This window comes from Fundulus heteroclitus, chromosome 24, assembly GCF_011125445.2.
Source record: "Fundulus heteroclitus isolate FHET01 chromosome 24, MU-UCD_Fhet_4.1, whole genome shotgun sequence".
In the NCBI taxonomy this organism is placed as follows: domain Eukaryota; kingdom Metazoa; phylum Chordata; class Actinopteri; order Cyprinodontiformes; family Fundulidae; genus Fundulus; species Fundulus heteroclitus.
This window is the reverse complement of record NC_046384.1, coordinates 6,313,018-6,328,601: the sequence shown is the minus strand read 5'-3', so window position 1 is coordinate 6,328,601 and position 15,584 is coordinate 6,313,018. Positions and strand designations below refer to the sequence as shown.

Here is a 15,584-nt window from a genome sequence, read left to right as displayed (position 1 = left end):
GTGTCTCTGCTCTGTCTTCTCTAAGCCCCAGTGGGTGGAGGCAGATGAGCGTTCACACTGAGCCTGGTTCTGGTTCTGCTGGAGGTTCTCCTCCCTGTTAAAGGGGAGTTTTCCTCTCCACTGTCGCTTCATGCATGCTCAGTATGAGGGATTGCTGCAAAGCCATCAACAATGCAGACGACTGTCCACTGTGGCTCTACGCTCTTTCAGGAGGAGTGAATGCTGCTTGGAGAGACTTGATGCAACCTGCTGGGTTTCCTTAGAGAGGAAACTTTCTGACCAACCTGGAGGATCTGATTAAATTTGACTTTGAAAGTGCCTTCACTGCAAAAAGAGAACTAAAAATAATTAAAGTTTTCTTGAAATTAATGTATTTGCCCTTGATTTGAGCAGGTAAATAAGATTATTTGCCAATTAAATGAGCATTTTTACCCTTTAAATAAGATGATTAGATATACTGAACTTGAAATAAGATGATGGAGACACATTGTTCCTATTTTAAGTGCAAAAATCTTATTCCATTGGCAAATAGTCTTATTTACCTGCTGAAATCAAGGGCAAATAGGCTAATTTCAAGAAAATGTTACTTATTTTTGGTTCTATTTTTGCAGTGTTGAGATGACATGCGTTGTGGATCGGCGCTATATAAATAAAATAAATTTTAATTGAAGTAAAACCGTCCTTTCTTATGGGTAATTGAGGGTCCTGCCTGTGTTCCAGTCCAAAGTTTAACATCCAGCCTAAGCAGAGGAATCTGACGGCTCTAAAACGTTTCTGGTGGACGTTCAGCGTCCCTCTGGTCTGAAGCTGGAAGACGAGGATTATTTTTACGATAGCGATTAGATCCATGTCCTTGTTTTGACCCGCGCTCTGGGAGATTACAGGGATGAATACCACTTCCTTCTGCTGCACGACTGAGGCTGTAGTAACGGTTTATCTGGTATGAAAACCAGCAGAAATCATCCTCTTTCACGTCGAACGTCCTGTCTGCTTGTGCGTTTGTGAGGATGCGTGCGCGGCTTCCCCGCCTGAACGCGTGTGCATCGGCGCGTGGCACGCTCAGACCGGGTCAACCGGGACACGAGTTAAGTGGGTTCCAGTCGTTTGCACCAGCAACCTTTATGTTGGTGTGAAGTGGCAGCTGGGACTTACTTCTGATGTGGTTTTCGGCGCAGTACAGCATGTCGGCGGCGTGGATGAACTGGTAGCCCGATCCTCGCACTCTCAGCTCGGCCTCGGTGTAGCCCAGGACGATTTTCCCCCTAAACGGGAAGAGAAAGAAGCACAGTGTCACACTCAAGGCTAGGGCTGAACAATAAACGCATTTTCAATATAATTTTGATTTAAAAAAAACGCAATTTCCAAATCGCAGAGGTCTGCAATTTTTGGCTATGTAACATTTAGGGAATTAGACACGTCCATTAGGTGTTGGTAAAATGTTTAAAGTGGGTTTGCCTCCACATGGAAGGGAAGACAGTTGCAGCAGTGAGATAATCTAATTTTATTACTTGTTTTAGAGTTTATATAATCATACATAGCTTTAAGTACTGGTCAATCAGTTTAATACATAGACTTGCTTGTTGGTTGCACTTTATGTTCAACAAGGATTGATGTCCAATTAAATTAAAAGCTGTTCTCTTAAATAATATTCTGATTAATAGAAACATTAAAAGTTCTTGTTTTAAATAGTCCTTGTTTACAAACATCTTTATTTAGACGCCATTTTTGTTGCTTGTACTTAATGCAGAGAAAAGTCAAAATTGCAATTTTGGTTGAAATATATTGTAGGCAGAACGCAATTATTTCTGCTCTGAGTTGAGATGCAGCGGCTCTTTTAGCACCTAGTCTGCACAGCGAGGAAACAGATTGATTTGTTGTTTGTATATATTTTAAAACACATGATAAATTAAACTGGGGAAAAAAAAAAAAAAAAAAAAAAAAAAAAAAAAAAAAAAAAAAAAAATCGCATTAAATCGCAATATTAAAAGGAAAAAAAAAAATTGCAATTAGATTATTTTCCAAAATCGTTCAGCCCTACTCAAGGCAACCCCAGGGGGGGGAACAGTCCGTTAACCGGTGACGGCGGGACGTACTTGGCGTCGCAGGCCATCGGCGTGAAGTCCAGCTTGTGTTTGGTCCTGAAGATCATGTTCTTGGTGCGGATCTCCAGGATGGCGGGAGGCTGCAGCGGCGTTGCCACGGCGAAGAGGGCGAGCTGAGGGGGGCTGCTGCTGCCGCTCTGCAGCCGGCTCTGACCGTGGAGGAACTTCAGTCTGCCCTGGATGCTCAGCGGCTGCAAGGAAGTCATTTCGCCACCATCAGTAACCCAGAAACCCAAGAGAGACAGCAGAGGGATACCAAAAGATACCGGTGTCGCTCCAGTTATGCACAGGTTAAAACGCCAAATTCCCAAAGAAAATACTAAATATTCGTCGTTGCAGCACTCGGCACCTTTAAGAAGCCATCAGCAAGGAGATCTAACATATTTCCTTCAGCCGGGGGAGGGACTTTCCCAAAGCAGGGTCAGTGATTTACTGAGTTTTCAGGACCGGACATAGTCACAAACTCATGCACATACTCAAGTCATTAAACCTAGTGAGTTAATTAAATATAAAAAGATACGTTTATTTTGGATTTATGTTAGAAACAGGGCGGTGTAGTCCAGCTATTCTGTCCTCCCAGCAGAGACAGATAGAGAGCTGTGGACGTGAAGGGACGATGTTACACACTTGGGAAGAATATTTAATGCAGCTTATGGTTAGAAAAATACGGTAATAAAAATCAGCCAGTAATTTGGCTGAAAGACGTCAGACATTTTTTTCCTGGTATATTCCAGTCTGGGTTTAAAAAGCTGCCGTTTTCAGAGGTTATAATGATATATTTCCATCCACTGATGCTGGCAATTACCTCGTTGACAGAACTGTCAGCATAAAAGAGTTTGCGTTGTGTACAGTGTCTTTAAATGGTGGCGTACCTCAGGGATCTATGCTAGGAACCCATCATTTCTTAGGGTTAGTCTTAGACAAACTTTTTTGTCATTTTGTGTGCACAGAGTGCGTACAGAACGAAATTTCGTTTGCATACAGCTTGAGAATTTCAGTGAATTGCAGTGGATTTCAGAATAAAGTAACTTTGCAGGATAATAAAATAACTTTGCAGGATAAATTAAGTAACTTTGCAGGATAATAAAATAACTTTGCAGGATAAATGAAGTAACTTTGCAGGATAAATAAAGTAACTTTGCAGGATAAATGAAGTAACTTTGCAGGATAATAGAGTAACTTTGCAGGATAAATAAAGTAACTTTGCAGGATAAATGAAGTAAGTTTGCAGGATAAATAAAGTAACTTTGCAGGATAATAATGTACCTTTGCAGGATAATAAAGTAACTTTGCAGGATAATAAAATAACTTTGCAGGATAAATAAAGTAACTTTGCAGGATGATAAAGTAACTTTGCAGGATAATAAAATAACTTTGCAGGATAAATTAAGTAACTTTGCAGGATAAATAAAGTAACTTTGCAGGATAATAATGTAACTTTGCAGGATAATAATGTAACTTTGCAGGATGATAAAGTAACTTTGCAGGATAATAAAATAACTTTGCAGGATAAATTAAGTAACTTTGCAGGATAAATAAAGTAACTTTGCAGGATAATAATGTAACTTTGCAGGATAATAATGTAACTTTGCAGGATGATAAAGTAACTTTGCAGGATAATAAAATAACTTTGCAGGATAAATGAAGTAACTTTGCAGGATAAAAAAGTAACTTTGCAGGACAGTTCCAGGATAAAGTGCACAGTGATTTCACAGTACAGCAATTGAGATGTAAACAATGCAAGACACATGTGATACAGAGTCCAGTTTTAGCTTCAGCTTTTCCTTCTGTATCTGTGACCCTTAGGTTCGATTCTGGGGAAATTTGTAATTCATTTCGCACTTATGCTGATGATCGTCTCATCTACATTCGTTTCAAACATTATGTTCATTCTTTGTGTGAATGAATGCTTGTTTTAAAAAACAAAATAATGAATGACTGCGTCTCAGTGGGTTTGCATAGTTGTGTTGCAATCGGCCAACTAGTTGACTATAGGCCCATTTACACTACACTTTTTTAACCGAGCCGAGACCAGTCCGAGCTCGGTAACCGAGATTACTCTTGTGTGTAAATGGTCAGCAGACTGAACCAGACCGCGCTAACGATAACCGGACCGCGCTAACTGCAGACCAGTTCATCACCAGGTCTCGGACTGGTTTTTTTTAGCCCGGTTCCCTGATAACGAGGAGCGCATGAGCAGACCGCGTCATCCCCTTACAGTCAGCTGACTGTCAGCGGGTTTCCCGGCGTGTCTGGCTGCACGTCCCGATTCACACTCCATTCAGACAAATTTCAGACATTCATAATAACACTAGCTTCCTTACCGTGCCACACGGTTTCCAGAGATGATTCTGCTTATGAACCTCAGCGTCTGTTGTTGTTTCCCGCGTCTGTTAATCCTTATTAGACGTTCATTTGTCTTATCCACGTCCCAAAAGCCGAATCTGTCTAACAATAACATCCTGAATATTACGGGTGCCGCCATTTTGATTTGCTCGGTCCCGCCTTCAATCCCAGAGAGCGGTAGTACCGCAGATCGCCACTAGGAGGCGAGGAGAAACCAAGGAACCATAACCGAGATAACTCCTGTGTGTGTAAACGGCTGCATTTATCTCAGTTAACTGGACCAAGCTAGGACCGGTCTCGGCATGGCTCGGTTTTTAGGTGTAGTGTAAACGGGCCTTATTGTCCAACATTCAGCTTGTCCCTTCTTGCAACACTAACCCTTTTTTAACCGAGCCGAGACCGGTCCGAGCTCGGTAACCGAGACAACTATCGAGTGTAAATGGATCGCAAACTGAACTGAACCGTGCCAGATACAACCGAACCGCGCTAAATCTAGACCAGTTCGATGGATGGGCTCGGCCCGGTTTTTTCCGTGGCTCGGTTCTCTGATAACAAAGACTGCATGAGCAGACTGCGTCATCTCCTTACAGTCAGAAATTTCAGACATTCATAAAATCACTAGTTTTCCTACCATGACACACGGTTTCCAGTGATGATTCTGCTTAGCAGTGTGATGAACCTCAACGGCTGTCGTTTCCTGCGTCTGTAAATCCTTATTAGACGTTCGTTTGTTTTATCCACTTCCCAAAAGCCGACTCTGTCAAGTAAATTCACCAAAGGTTGCCTTCTTCGCCTGACTCTCCGCAAAAAGCAAATATAACCAAGCATAACTTCCTGAATGTTACGGGCGCCGCCATTTTGATTTGCTTGAGTCCCTCCTTCAACCCTAGGGAGCTGTAGTACCGCAGATCGTCACTAGGAGGCGAGGAACCGTGCTAGCGTGGTGTGTAAATGGTCGTTAGAACCAAGCTCGGTGTAGGTACCAGATCTGCTCGAGCGCTTCCCGATGACGTCATCATATGGCAACTCCACTCAAACAAACTACATTACGCCCGTGGTCTCCATTTGTTACAAATCAATTTTATTCTGTTAATTTACGGTTATTTTCCTGTAAATTAGTCGAGGCATGAAAACTTTTAACATCATTTTGGAATGCTTCTGTGGTAGTCTGACAGTTTAATCGGTAATTTTGCAGGATCAAAGTTACAACCTTAGAGAAATTTAATTCCTCCAATTTTTTTTTAAGTTGTGAAGGGAAACTAAACCATAAACTCATTTCATTTTTAATAAAAGTCAGCAGCCAAATTTAATTTTATCACGGCATTCATCAGTTTAAAATCAATAACGTTCATTCCTCCTTTTTGTACTGATGTTGTTCTTTCTGATCACGTTTTTTTTATTATTCCAGATGAAATTGTGATGAATTTGATTATTTTTTTTATTGTGGTATTTGGTACATTTAAGATATATGCTGGATAAATTAGGCTGGCTAGCCCTTCCATTTTTGTTAACAATATTCTTCCAAACATTGAGCCAATTGTCAAATATTTGTTGATTTTTATTTTATTTTTTTGTAAAAAGCTTTTGAGAAAAAAGAAACCTCTAAATTAACTTAATAAAATTGATTCGTTACAAATGCAGACTGCGGGCTTTACGTAGTTTGTTTGAGTGGCGTTGCCATAAGGTGACGTCATCGGGAGGCGCAGGGACCATGGAGAATTTCTTTGCAAAAATTGTCCGTTTACAAACTGCAATCCCGCTCTCAAATAAAACCTACACCCCGCTATAATTACTTTAGTAAGTTGTCCAGACCTATTACAATATTTTGCGCAATTGTGCAAACGTTAAACCAATCATGTATAGTGATGTCATCAGAAGGCGCAGGACCCCCGAGTCGATCTGGTACCTACACCGGCACGGTTAACTGATCGAAGCTCGGACTGAGCTCGGCATGGATCGGTTTAACAAGGGTAGTGTAAATGGGGCTTTAGAGTTTACGTACAAGTCTGCTCTATAGTTTAAGCAAGCCATTCAGGCCTTCATTGTTGTAGCGAGCTGCATTTTTGGGTAAACGCAGCTGCTCCTCTTCCAGCTTGATCCCGCAGACGAGGAAACGTCCTCGGCCGTTCCAGCGACAAAGCCGAAGCTAAGGTGTCTCGTGGTTGAGAACCCTTGCGTGACTCGAGTTGTTTCACATGTTTTACGTCTGCCTCGACTCATTTACCTGCTTCTCTTAATGCACAACACGTCGGTGGATCGGCCCGTTGTTTTTAAATGTGCCTGATAAATAAGCCGGGCTCTGAATCACAGGTCCCTGGCGGAGCAGAGGAGACTTACCAGGAAGCCCGAGGAGTTGTCCAGCAGGCAGCGGAAGCGGCAGACGAACGCTCGCTCCAGGAAGGAGGAGTTTTCCGGCGGAAGCTGGTCGGGGTCGTAGTCCACCGGGCGGGAAGACGTCACCTCTGCGCCTGATTAGATACGGTTTAGTTTAAAAAAAAAAAACAGCGTTGAAGCGGCGTCAGTCCAGGGGAGGACTGGCTGACCTACATGCGCTGCTGCCGCTGCATGTGAGCCTAACTCAGGGTGACAGCCGTGTAAACTCGTGTTTACAGTAAGAGCATCTGAGAGCGAGCTGCTGCTGCTGATATGGACATCTCAGAGGTTACCTCTCGGCGCCGCTCCCCCTGGCCGTACGTTCAGACTCGTCTTCAGGCTTTGGGTCGACCCGGGCGCACAGAAACGTACAGAGAGCGATGCATCTGCATACCTGCAGGATCAGTGGGGGGCTCCAGGCTGAGCGGGGGGTTCAGGGCCCAGTGCAGGTTCCTCTTGAACTCCTGCTGGTCTTCAGTGTGGATCAGCTCAAACACACTCTGGTGCATCACATCAGTCTGACGGCAAAGCAACACAGGATCAGGACAGCACGTTAACACTCGGCATGGAGCTGGGGAGGGTTTTCTCTCATACCGACAAAGAGTAAAAAAGCAGAAATCCAGCCTCAAACATAACATACAGTCACAAAACTGGTACTGAAGGTTCTACAATGTCTTTTAACTTGGTCCTGGTCCATTAGCTTCAGTTTGGGGATCATAAGGGTGTGCAGCGGCTAGTTTCATGGTTAGACTTTTAATCCTACTACACAAGCCGTCATGCTATTCCAAGACTATCTTCACGTTTTTGAACTATATCAACTAGCAATTACTTCATGGACTGGAAAGGTCTAGACCAGGGGTGGCCAAAGTGGGGCCCCGGTGCCATTTCCGGCCCCTGGACTGATTTTGTGCGGCCCCCGCCCCGACTGCAATTCAACAATTATTTATTTATTCTTAATTCTTAAGTCTCTGTTCTGTCTTCTCTAACCCCCAGTCGGTCGAGGCAGATGACCGTTCATACTGAGCCCGGTTCTGCTGGAGGTTTTCCTTCCCGTTAATGGGGAGTTTTTCTTCCCACTGTCACTTCATGCTTGCTCAGTATGAGGGATTGCAGCAAAGCCATGTACAATGCAGACAACTCTCCCTGTAGCTCTACGCTTCATCAGGAGTGAATGCTGCTTGTAGGGACTTTGAAGCAATCAACTGGTTTCCTTATATAGGAACATTTTTGACCAATCTGTATAATCTGACCCAATCTGTATAATATGATTGAACTTGACTTTGTAAAGTGCCTTGAGATGACATGTTTCATGATTTGGCGCTATATAAATAAAATTGAATTGAATTAATTTGGGCAAAATTAGTAAAAAAAAAAGTAAAAAGTTTCTTACAACTGAAAATTGTTTGGTACAACACAAAGTATCTTTTATTTTATAGTCTAAATAGGACATTTGTTCAATGACTTTTACTCAAATGCAGACTGTAATGCACCAAAATCGGCTTTTAATTCATTTTTTTTAAATTGGCTAAATACAGCACTTGCTCTTTTTTTGTTTGTTTGTTTTTTTTAAACAGACCGACTCAAGTCATGTTCCTATTGCGGAGAATAGACAACAAAAAAATTCCAATCAAGTCCAAAAGAATTAGCAAAATGGATGACGATCTTTTAACACGACAAAAGATGCAAAACCCTTTTAAATCTTGAATCTGCAATGATTTAGGGCTGGATGGATAATTCAATAACAATACATATGGATCGATAGACGTATCAATAAAAAGTTCAGTAGAATAAAAGTATTTCTTCCTTTTGTATTCTATCATATAGGTTAATATTACAGTCATTACATCCTCCCAACCAATCACAACGCAGACCTAGGAACGCTCCGTCAACAAGCCCCGCCCCCTTCAAAGAGTTTAGAGTGCACATGTTCTTTTTTTAAAACTTGTAGTTTTGGTAAAAAGTTGGTTGAATAAAAGGTTGAGTTTCAAGTCAGTGCTTGTGTGTCTTTATCTAAAAATAGGTCGCTAAGAAACTATCAGGGCTGCACTTACAATGTATGGTTTGAATTTGTTGATAATTATCGATATCGATCATACTCGACTTATATTTTATAGATATGCGTTTTTTTCTATATCGTCCAGCCTTACAATGATTTATACATCCCTTTTGAACATAAAAATCTCACAAATTTACGCAAAATAGTGCACGACCATAATATATGGAGCTGGTAAAACTAAAAATCACTATATATTTTGGAGGGACTTTTAGTTTGTTTTTTATAGTATTTATTTCAGGCCCTTAGATACTTTTGACCTGACAGTTTTGGACCCGGTGATGAAAACTATGGACCAAGAAGGAACCCTCTGCACCTTCAAAGTTAAATCAAATTTGCAGCTTCTTTCCTTAAGGCGGGAATTACTGAGCTGTTTGGCCACAGAGACAAGAAACATGTTTGGAGGAGTCCAGGTGAGGATTTAACACCCAGAACACAGCATGCACTGCAAAAAGGGAACTAAAAATAAGTAAAATATTCTTTAAAATGTATGTATTTGTCTTTGATTTGAGCAGGTAGATAAGATGATTTGCCAATGGAATAAGATTTTTGCACTTAAAATACAAACAATTCATCTCCATCTGCTTAATTTTTGCACTTAAAATACAAACAATTCATCTCCATCTGCTTATTTTAAGTGCAGGATGTCTAATTATCTTATCTTATGGGTCAAAATACTCATTCTATTGGCAGATAATCTTATTTACCTGCTCAAATCAAGGATTAAAACACTAACCTTAAGAACATTTTACTTATTTTTAGATCCGTTTAGCAGTGTGGTGGTGGCAGCATCACACTGTGGGTGCAATTCAACTTCCTGTCAAATCCGCCGCAGCTGAAACCTGGACAAAGTTCGGACGATGACTCCAAACCTCCGTTCAGATCGTCCCAGCTCTACCCGGCCGTATCCTGACGAGTCTTATTTTTCTCCTGCATCGTTAATCCCCTTTAAACCAGCCTGGTGGTCTGTCAGAAACGAGGGGCGGACCTACAGAGACGTCGATGAACCCCACCACATTCGACCGCTACGTCAAAGGGGAGCGTCCGACCGCCTTGAAGTGAAGCCAGAAGAAACCAGGCGTCGCCTTTCGTTTAGCTCAGACGGCTCAACCGAAGCTGAAGACCTGCATGGGGCCGTCCAGAACCAGCGTGATCCTGGTCCGGGCTGAGCGGACCCTCCCTCCCAGAGGGGGGAGGAGTCACGGCCGGGTCAACAGAAGGAATTTCGACAGGCAGAAGTGTCGCGTGAAACGCTGTTCAAACGTTTCTGTTGACAGTATCTGGACTCCTGATTGGTGTCCGGTTCACTTAGATCAGCACAAAGAACCTCGCCGGCTGAACAGGGTTCTAGTCATTGCTCCTGCTGAGGAAAGATCGAACATTTTACTCTAATTTATCCAAATCTGAGGTCTAAATGCATGTATTCTTCCAGCGCTACTGTGAAATACTGACCTCATTAAGCAGATAAAGTGTCTGACAAGTAGGGCTGAACGATTTTGTAAAATAATCTTAATATTTTTCTTAATATTGTGATTTAATACGATTTTTTTTCCAGTTTAATTTATCATGTGTTTTAAAATATATACAAACAACAAATCAATTTGTTTCCTCACCATGTGGATTAGTTGCTAAAACACCCACAGCATCTAAACTCTGAGCAGAAATAATTGTGTTCTGCCTACAATATATTTCAACCAAAATTACAATTTTGACTTTTCTCTGCATTAACCACAAGCAACAAAAACGGCCTCTAAATAAAGATGTTTGTAAACAAGAACTATTTTAAATATGAACGTTTAATGTTTCTATTAATCAGAATATTATTCAAGAGAACAGCTTTTAATTGATTTGGACATCAATCCTTGTTGAACATAAAGTGCAACCAATAAACAAGTCTATGTATTAAACTGATTGACCTGTACTTAATGCTATGTATGATTATATAAACTCTAAAATGCAATCAACTGGTTTCCTTATATAGGACATTTTTGACCAATCTGTATAATCTGACCCAATCTGTATAATATGATTGAACTTGACTTTGTAAAGTGCCTTGAGATGACATGTTTCATGATTTGGCGCTATATAAATAAAATTGAATTGAATTGAATTAAAACAAGTAATAAAATTAGATTATCTCACTGCTGTAACTGTCTTCCCTTCCATGTGGAGGCAAACCCACTTTAAACATTTTACCAACACCTAATGGACGTGTCTAATTCCCTAATTGTTACATAGCCAAAAATTGCAGACTCTGCGATTTGGAAATTGTGTTTTTTTTTAAATCGCGATTATATTAAAAATGCGATTAATTGTTCAGCCGTACTGACGAGCCTTCAGCACATGTTCCAATAACTTCAGATTAACAACAATGACCATAAACTACTGGATTCTCTCTCCAGTCGTGTCGTCTAACCCAGTCTGGGTTCATTTGCTCGACAGGAGACGAGGGGGCCTCAGGCAGACGGGTGAGAAAGTGTGTGTGTGTGTGGGGAGGGGGGGGGGGGGGGGGGGGGGGAGAGAAAGGTGACGATCACACCCCGACCAAAAACAGAAGACCCGACTGTACGTTCCCATCCGGAGTGTGAACGTAAACCCCAGCCTCCAGTCCAGATTTAGACGCTGGGGCTGGTAGTGAGGGTGCGAGACGGACCGGCGGACTGCGGCTAAATTTATAAGCATGTTGTCTGAAACAAGATTAGGCTGGAGGAAGCAGCGCTTTGTTGTGGCGCTAACGGGATTAAGGCTCCTGCTCCATATGTGCGTTTGGGTGCAGTCCCTCTGGCTCACTCTGGACCGGCCGTTCACTGGCCGCAGACCTCGACCGTGACTGGACCGTGACTCCAGGATTACCCAAACTGCAGCTTCTAATCACGAATGTACATACTGCTCAGTGTTGCTTTAAAGTTTCACTCGGGTCAAACGTTTTGGGATTCCCTCCACTGGCGTTTTACCGATGGGTTGCTGACCATTCTGGCCCGTTCCTCCTGACAGAACTACACTATAACCGGGTTAGGGCTGAACAATTAATCGTATTTTCAATATAATCGTGATTTAAAAAAAAACACAATTTCCAAATCGCAGAGTCTGCAATTTTTGGCTATGTAACAATTAATGAATCAGGCGCGTCCATTAGGTGTTGGTAAAATGTTTAAAGTGGGTTTGCCTCCACATGGAAGGGAAGACAGTTGCAGCAGTGAGATAATCTAATTTAATTGTTTTAGAGTTTATATAATCATACATAGCATTAAGTACAGGTCAATCAGTTTAATACATAGACTTGCTTGTTGGTTGCACTTTATGTTCAACAAGGATTGATGTCCAATTAAATTAAAAGCTGTTCTCTTGAACAATATTCTGATTAATAGAAACATTAAAAGTTCATATTTAAAATAGTCCTTATTTACAAACATCTTTATTTAGAGGCCATTTTTGTTGTCTGTGGTTAATGCAGAGAAAAGTCAAAATTGCAATTTTGGTTGAAATATATTGTAGGCAGAACGCAATCATTTCTGCTCTGAGTTGAGATGCAGCGGCTCTTTTAGCACCTAGTCTGCATAGAGAGGAAACAGATTGATTTGTGGTTTGTATATATATTGAAACACATGATAAATTAAACTGGAAAAAAAATTGCATTAAATCACAATATTAAGAAAAAAAAAAATCGCAATTAGATTATTTTCCAAAATCGTTCAGCCCTAGTCAGGGTTGTAGCCCTCATTTTCAGCTCTCTGGTTCTTGGATCAGGGCTTTGTGACGGCCAAATCCAAAACAATGGACCTGGTTGTCTATAAATTCTTTATAGCAAAGTCGGTGGTCTGTTGAGGGACGTTGTCCATTTAGAAGACCCATAATTGCCAAAACGATGTCTTGAGATGCTGCTTGCGATATTTCCACACAAGGTTCTTTGCTCGCGATCTATCTGCAGTCTTTTGGATGAAAATAAAACCCACCGGAACACAATCAGGTAGGGATCCACGATAAAATATCGACCGATATGGTGGAGTTTTATATCGGCCCGATAAGTAAATTCCTCCGATAAAAAAGGGCGATAAATTAATTAAATGTGGTGGAATTTTATTCAGGCAGAGTAGCCCCAAAGCGGGACAAGACCTGTGGATTTTGGGTTCCTTCACAGACATATATACGTAGACGCGTCATAGGGCGCAGGTTCGCACGTCAACGTCACCGCCATATTGTATGTGGCAGAAAAAAGTTGAGTTCTGTTATTGTGAACGTGGATCAGAGAAGATGCCTCATTCCTGTGCTGCAATAAATACACACACACACATATATATATATATATATATATATATATATATATATATATATATATATATATATATATGTGTGTGTGTGTGTGTGTGTGTGTGTGTGAATGTGTTATGAATATGATCAATTTGTTAAATCTAAACATTGTGGTCTTCATTATTTCATAAAACCGTGTCACATGTGAACCTTTAGGAACAGACTTTTTGGGTGAGTATTAAAGAGGTAAAAATAATAATATGAGGAAAAAAAAGTCCTAGGTCAATGAAGTAAAAATAAACAAACAAACACAAAAGTGATAATGTTACGATAAAAACATCATATTATGAAAATTAAGGGGGAACATTTCCAGAATAATCACAGTTTGCAGAATTATTTCACTCCTGGAGTAATAGGACCAGGTTAGATTATTTTAAATATTTTTATTCTTTAGGAGAATAAATTCAGGAGAATGAAGCTAAAGGGATACGAAAATAAACTTGTAATATTACAAAAAAAATACTACGAATACAAAGTATATTCAGAGATTAAAGTCCCTCTGATACTGTTTAAGTGACTGAGTAACTGCAGATTTGCCACATTTAAGATGGCGGACGCTCTGACGCATCGCAGCATAGGCAGAACCCGCCCAATGACGCGTCTACTCTTATATTATGTCTATGGGTTCCTTACTATCAGGACCCAGGCTAGGCTCCATTATTGCCTGACTATAAATAAACAAACTGGGTATTAGAAGATAACAGCATTGCAGTTTGCAAAACCTGTTCAGCAAGAATTTCGAGAGGAGGAAAGAAGGATTTGGGTTTTAATACAACAAACCTAATAGCTCACCTGAAAAATCGTCATCATGGCACCTCATTTTTGAGAATGCACTTTTATTGACTTTGTTGATTTTTTTTTTTAATTTTTATATGCATATGTTAGTAAATATAATTTCAGGTTTGAAAATTATTTGATTTGACTCCAGAAATACCTTTGCAGATAGTCTTCTGAACAATTTTTAAGAAGTTTCACTTTTTTCTTTGACCTTTGCTGTGGTTATTATTTATTTTTTGACTTCACAAATGCCTTTGCAGTTAAGCCATAGATTTGTTCAGTAATTTTTAAGGGATGCTCATTGTATTCTACATTGATTTGTGTCTTTTGTTATTAAAAGCAAATTAAAAAAATTTTGTGTGATGGTATAAAAAAAAATAAACATTTGAAGAGCCAAAACCTTTTGTTTGCTGTTATAAATAAGCCACAGCTGCTAAATAATTAGTTTTTCATAGCACAAGCTGCAGATTATGCAAAAACTATATTGAATATAAACTTATCGGTATCGGTATCGGCCAAGAAAAGCAGAAAAATATCGGTTATCGATATTGGTTGAAATTTTAAATATCGTGTATCACTACAATCAGGTATTGATGGACGGATATAAAGGGATACGGCCGTCGTTGACGAGGATCACAGGTTATAAAAGGGTAAGAATCAAGCGGGAGGGTCGACACCTTGCTGCGTTGCGACTATAGGAACCATGTGATGCCGGACCAAGGTGTGTCGATACCTGATGGAAGCCGAGGTAATCCTGGATGGTGTGAGAGCAGAAGAAGATGTTCCCTTCAGCCGTCACCACCAAGACGAAGCCGTTCAGAGCCTGCAGAGAGTGGGGGGAAAAAATAAATTTTCTGCTTCGTGATGCTAATGATCGTATTTGTGTTTGGAGCAGTGTCAGAGAGTCCAAATTAGGTAAAACAAAGAAAGGGAGTGTAGGAAGCACGGACCCGATTCTCTCTGGATGTGGAATAATCCCCTCTTTAGATCAGCTTACTACTGTTTCGTTTTGATTCAGTGGAAAAAAAAGGCATCAGCGTAATCGGTTTGTAACCTCTGATTCACCCCCCTGCTTTTTTTTTTGCCACAAATCAGACTCTGGTTGGATAAAAAAAAAAAAAAAAGCCTTGAAATAAGAGAAAAGAAATGGGCCAGCGGCGGATAAAGGAGGATATGAGACAAAGCAAACTGCAACGGAGGAGATAACACTCCTACTACTACCCCCAGACTGACAGACAGGAGGCTGCGAGGCCAGGGAGGAGCAGAGTGGACGTCAGGTCCGATAGGAGCCATGCAGAGAAGGAGGAGGAGGAGGTCACAAACCGATGACTAACACCTCATCTAGCCTCAGGGGTCTCTGAGGAGGCAATGACACCCTATCCATGTCTCTCTCACTGATGAAGAATATATTTATGACCGTCACGCTCCATATATCCGACCCGAAACGTTCGCTCATGCACTCATTTCTGTTTCTTTTAAACCCTTGAATTCAGGACCACTTAAGCATCGGAGCTGCTAAATAATTTGCACGTTGGGAGCGAAGGGGGATCAGAAAAATGGATTTTTATTCTTTTCTTTGATAAAAATTCATATATTAATGCATCCTCTGTTTGTGCTAACTTAAG

At 40.8% G+C, this 15,584-nt stretch overlaps 1 protein-coding gene across 1 annotated transcript in view; it reads right to left on the bottom strand.

Moving 5' to 3' along the window:
- LOC105917026 (aryl hydrocarbon receptor) overlaps positions 1-15,584 on the bottom strand; it is a 37,848-nt gene that overhangs the window by 10,657 nt on the left and 11,607 nt on the right. The window contains exons 4-8 of the mRNA XM_012851691.3: positions 14,693-14,782; positions 7,216-7,339; positions 6,786-6,916; positions 2,094-2,293; positions 1,153-1,262 (exon numbers count right to left, since the gene is read on the bottom strand). Coding sequence (XP_012707145.2) covers positions 1,153-1,262; positions 2,094-2,293; positions 6,786-6,916; positions 7,216-7,339; positions 14,693-14,782 — 655 coding nt within the window. The remainder of the gene's footprint in view (positions 1-1,152; positions 1,263-2,093; positions 2,294-6,785; positions 6,917-7,215; positions 7,340-14,692; positions 14,783-15,584) is intronic.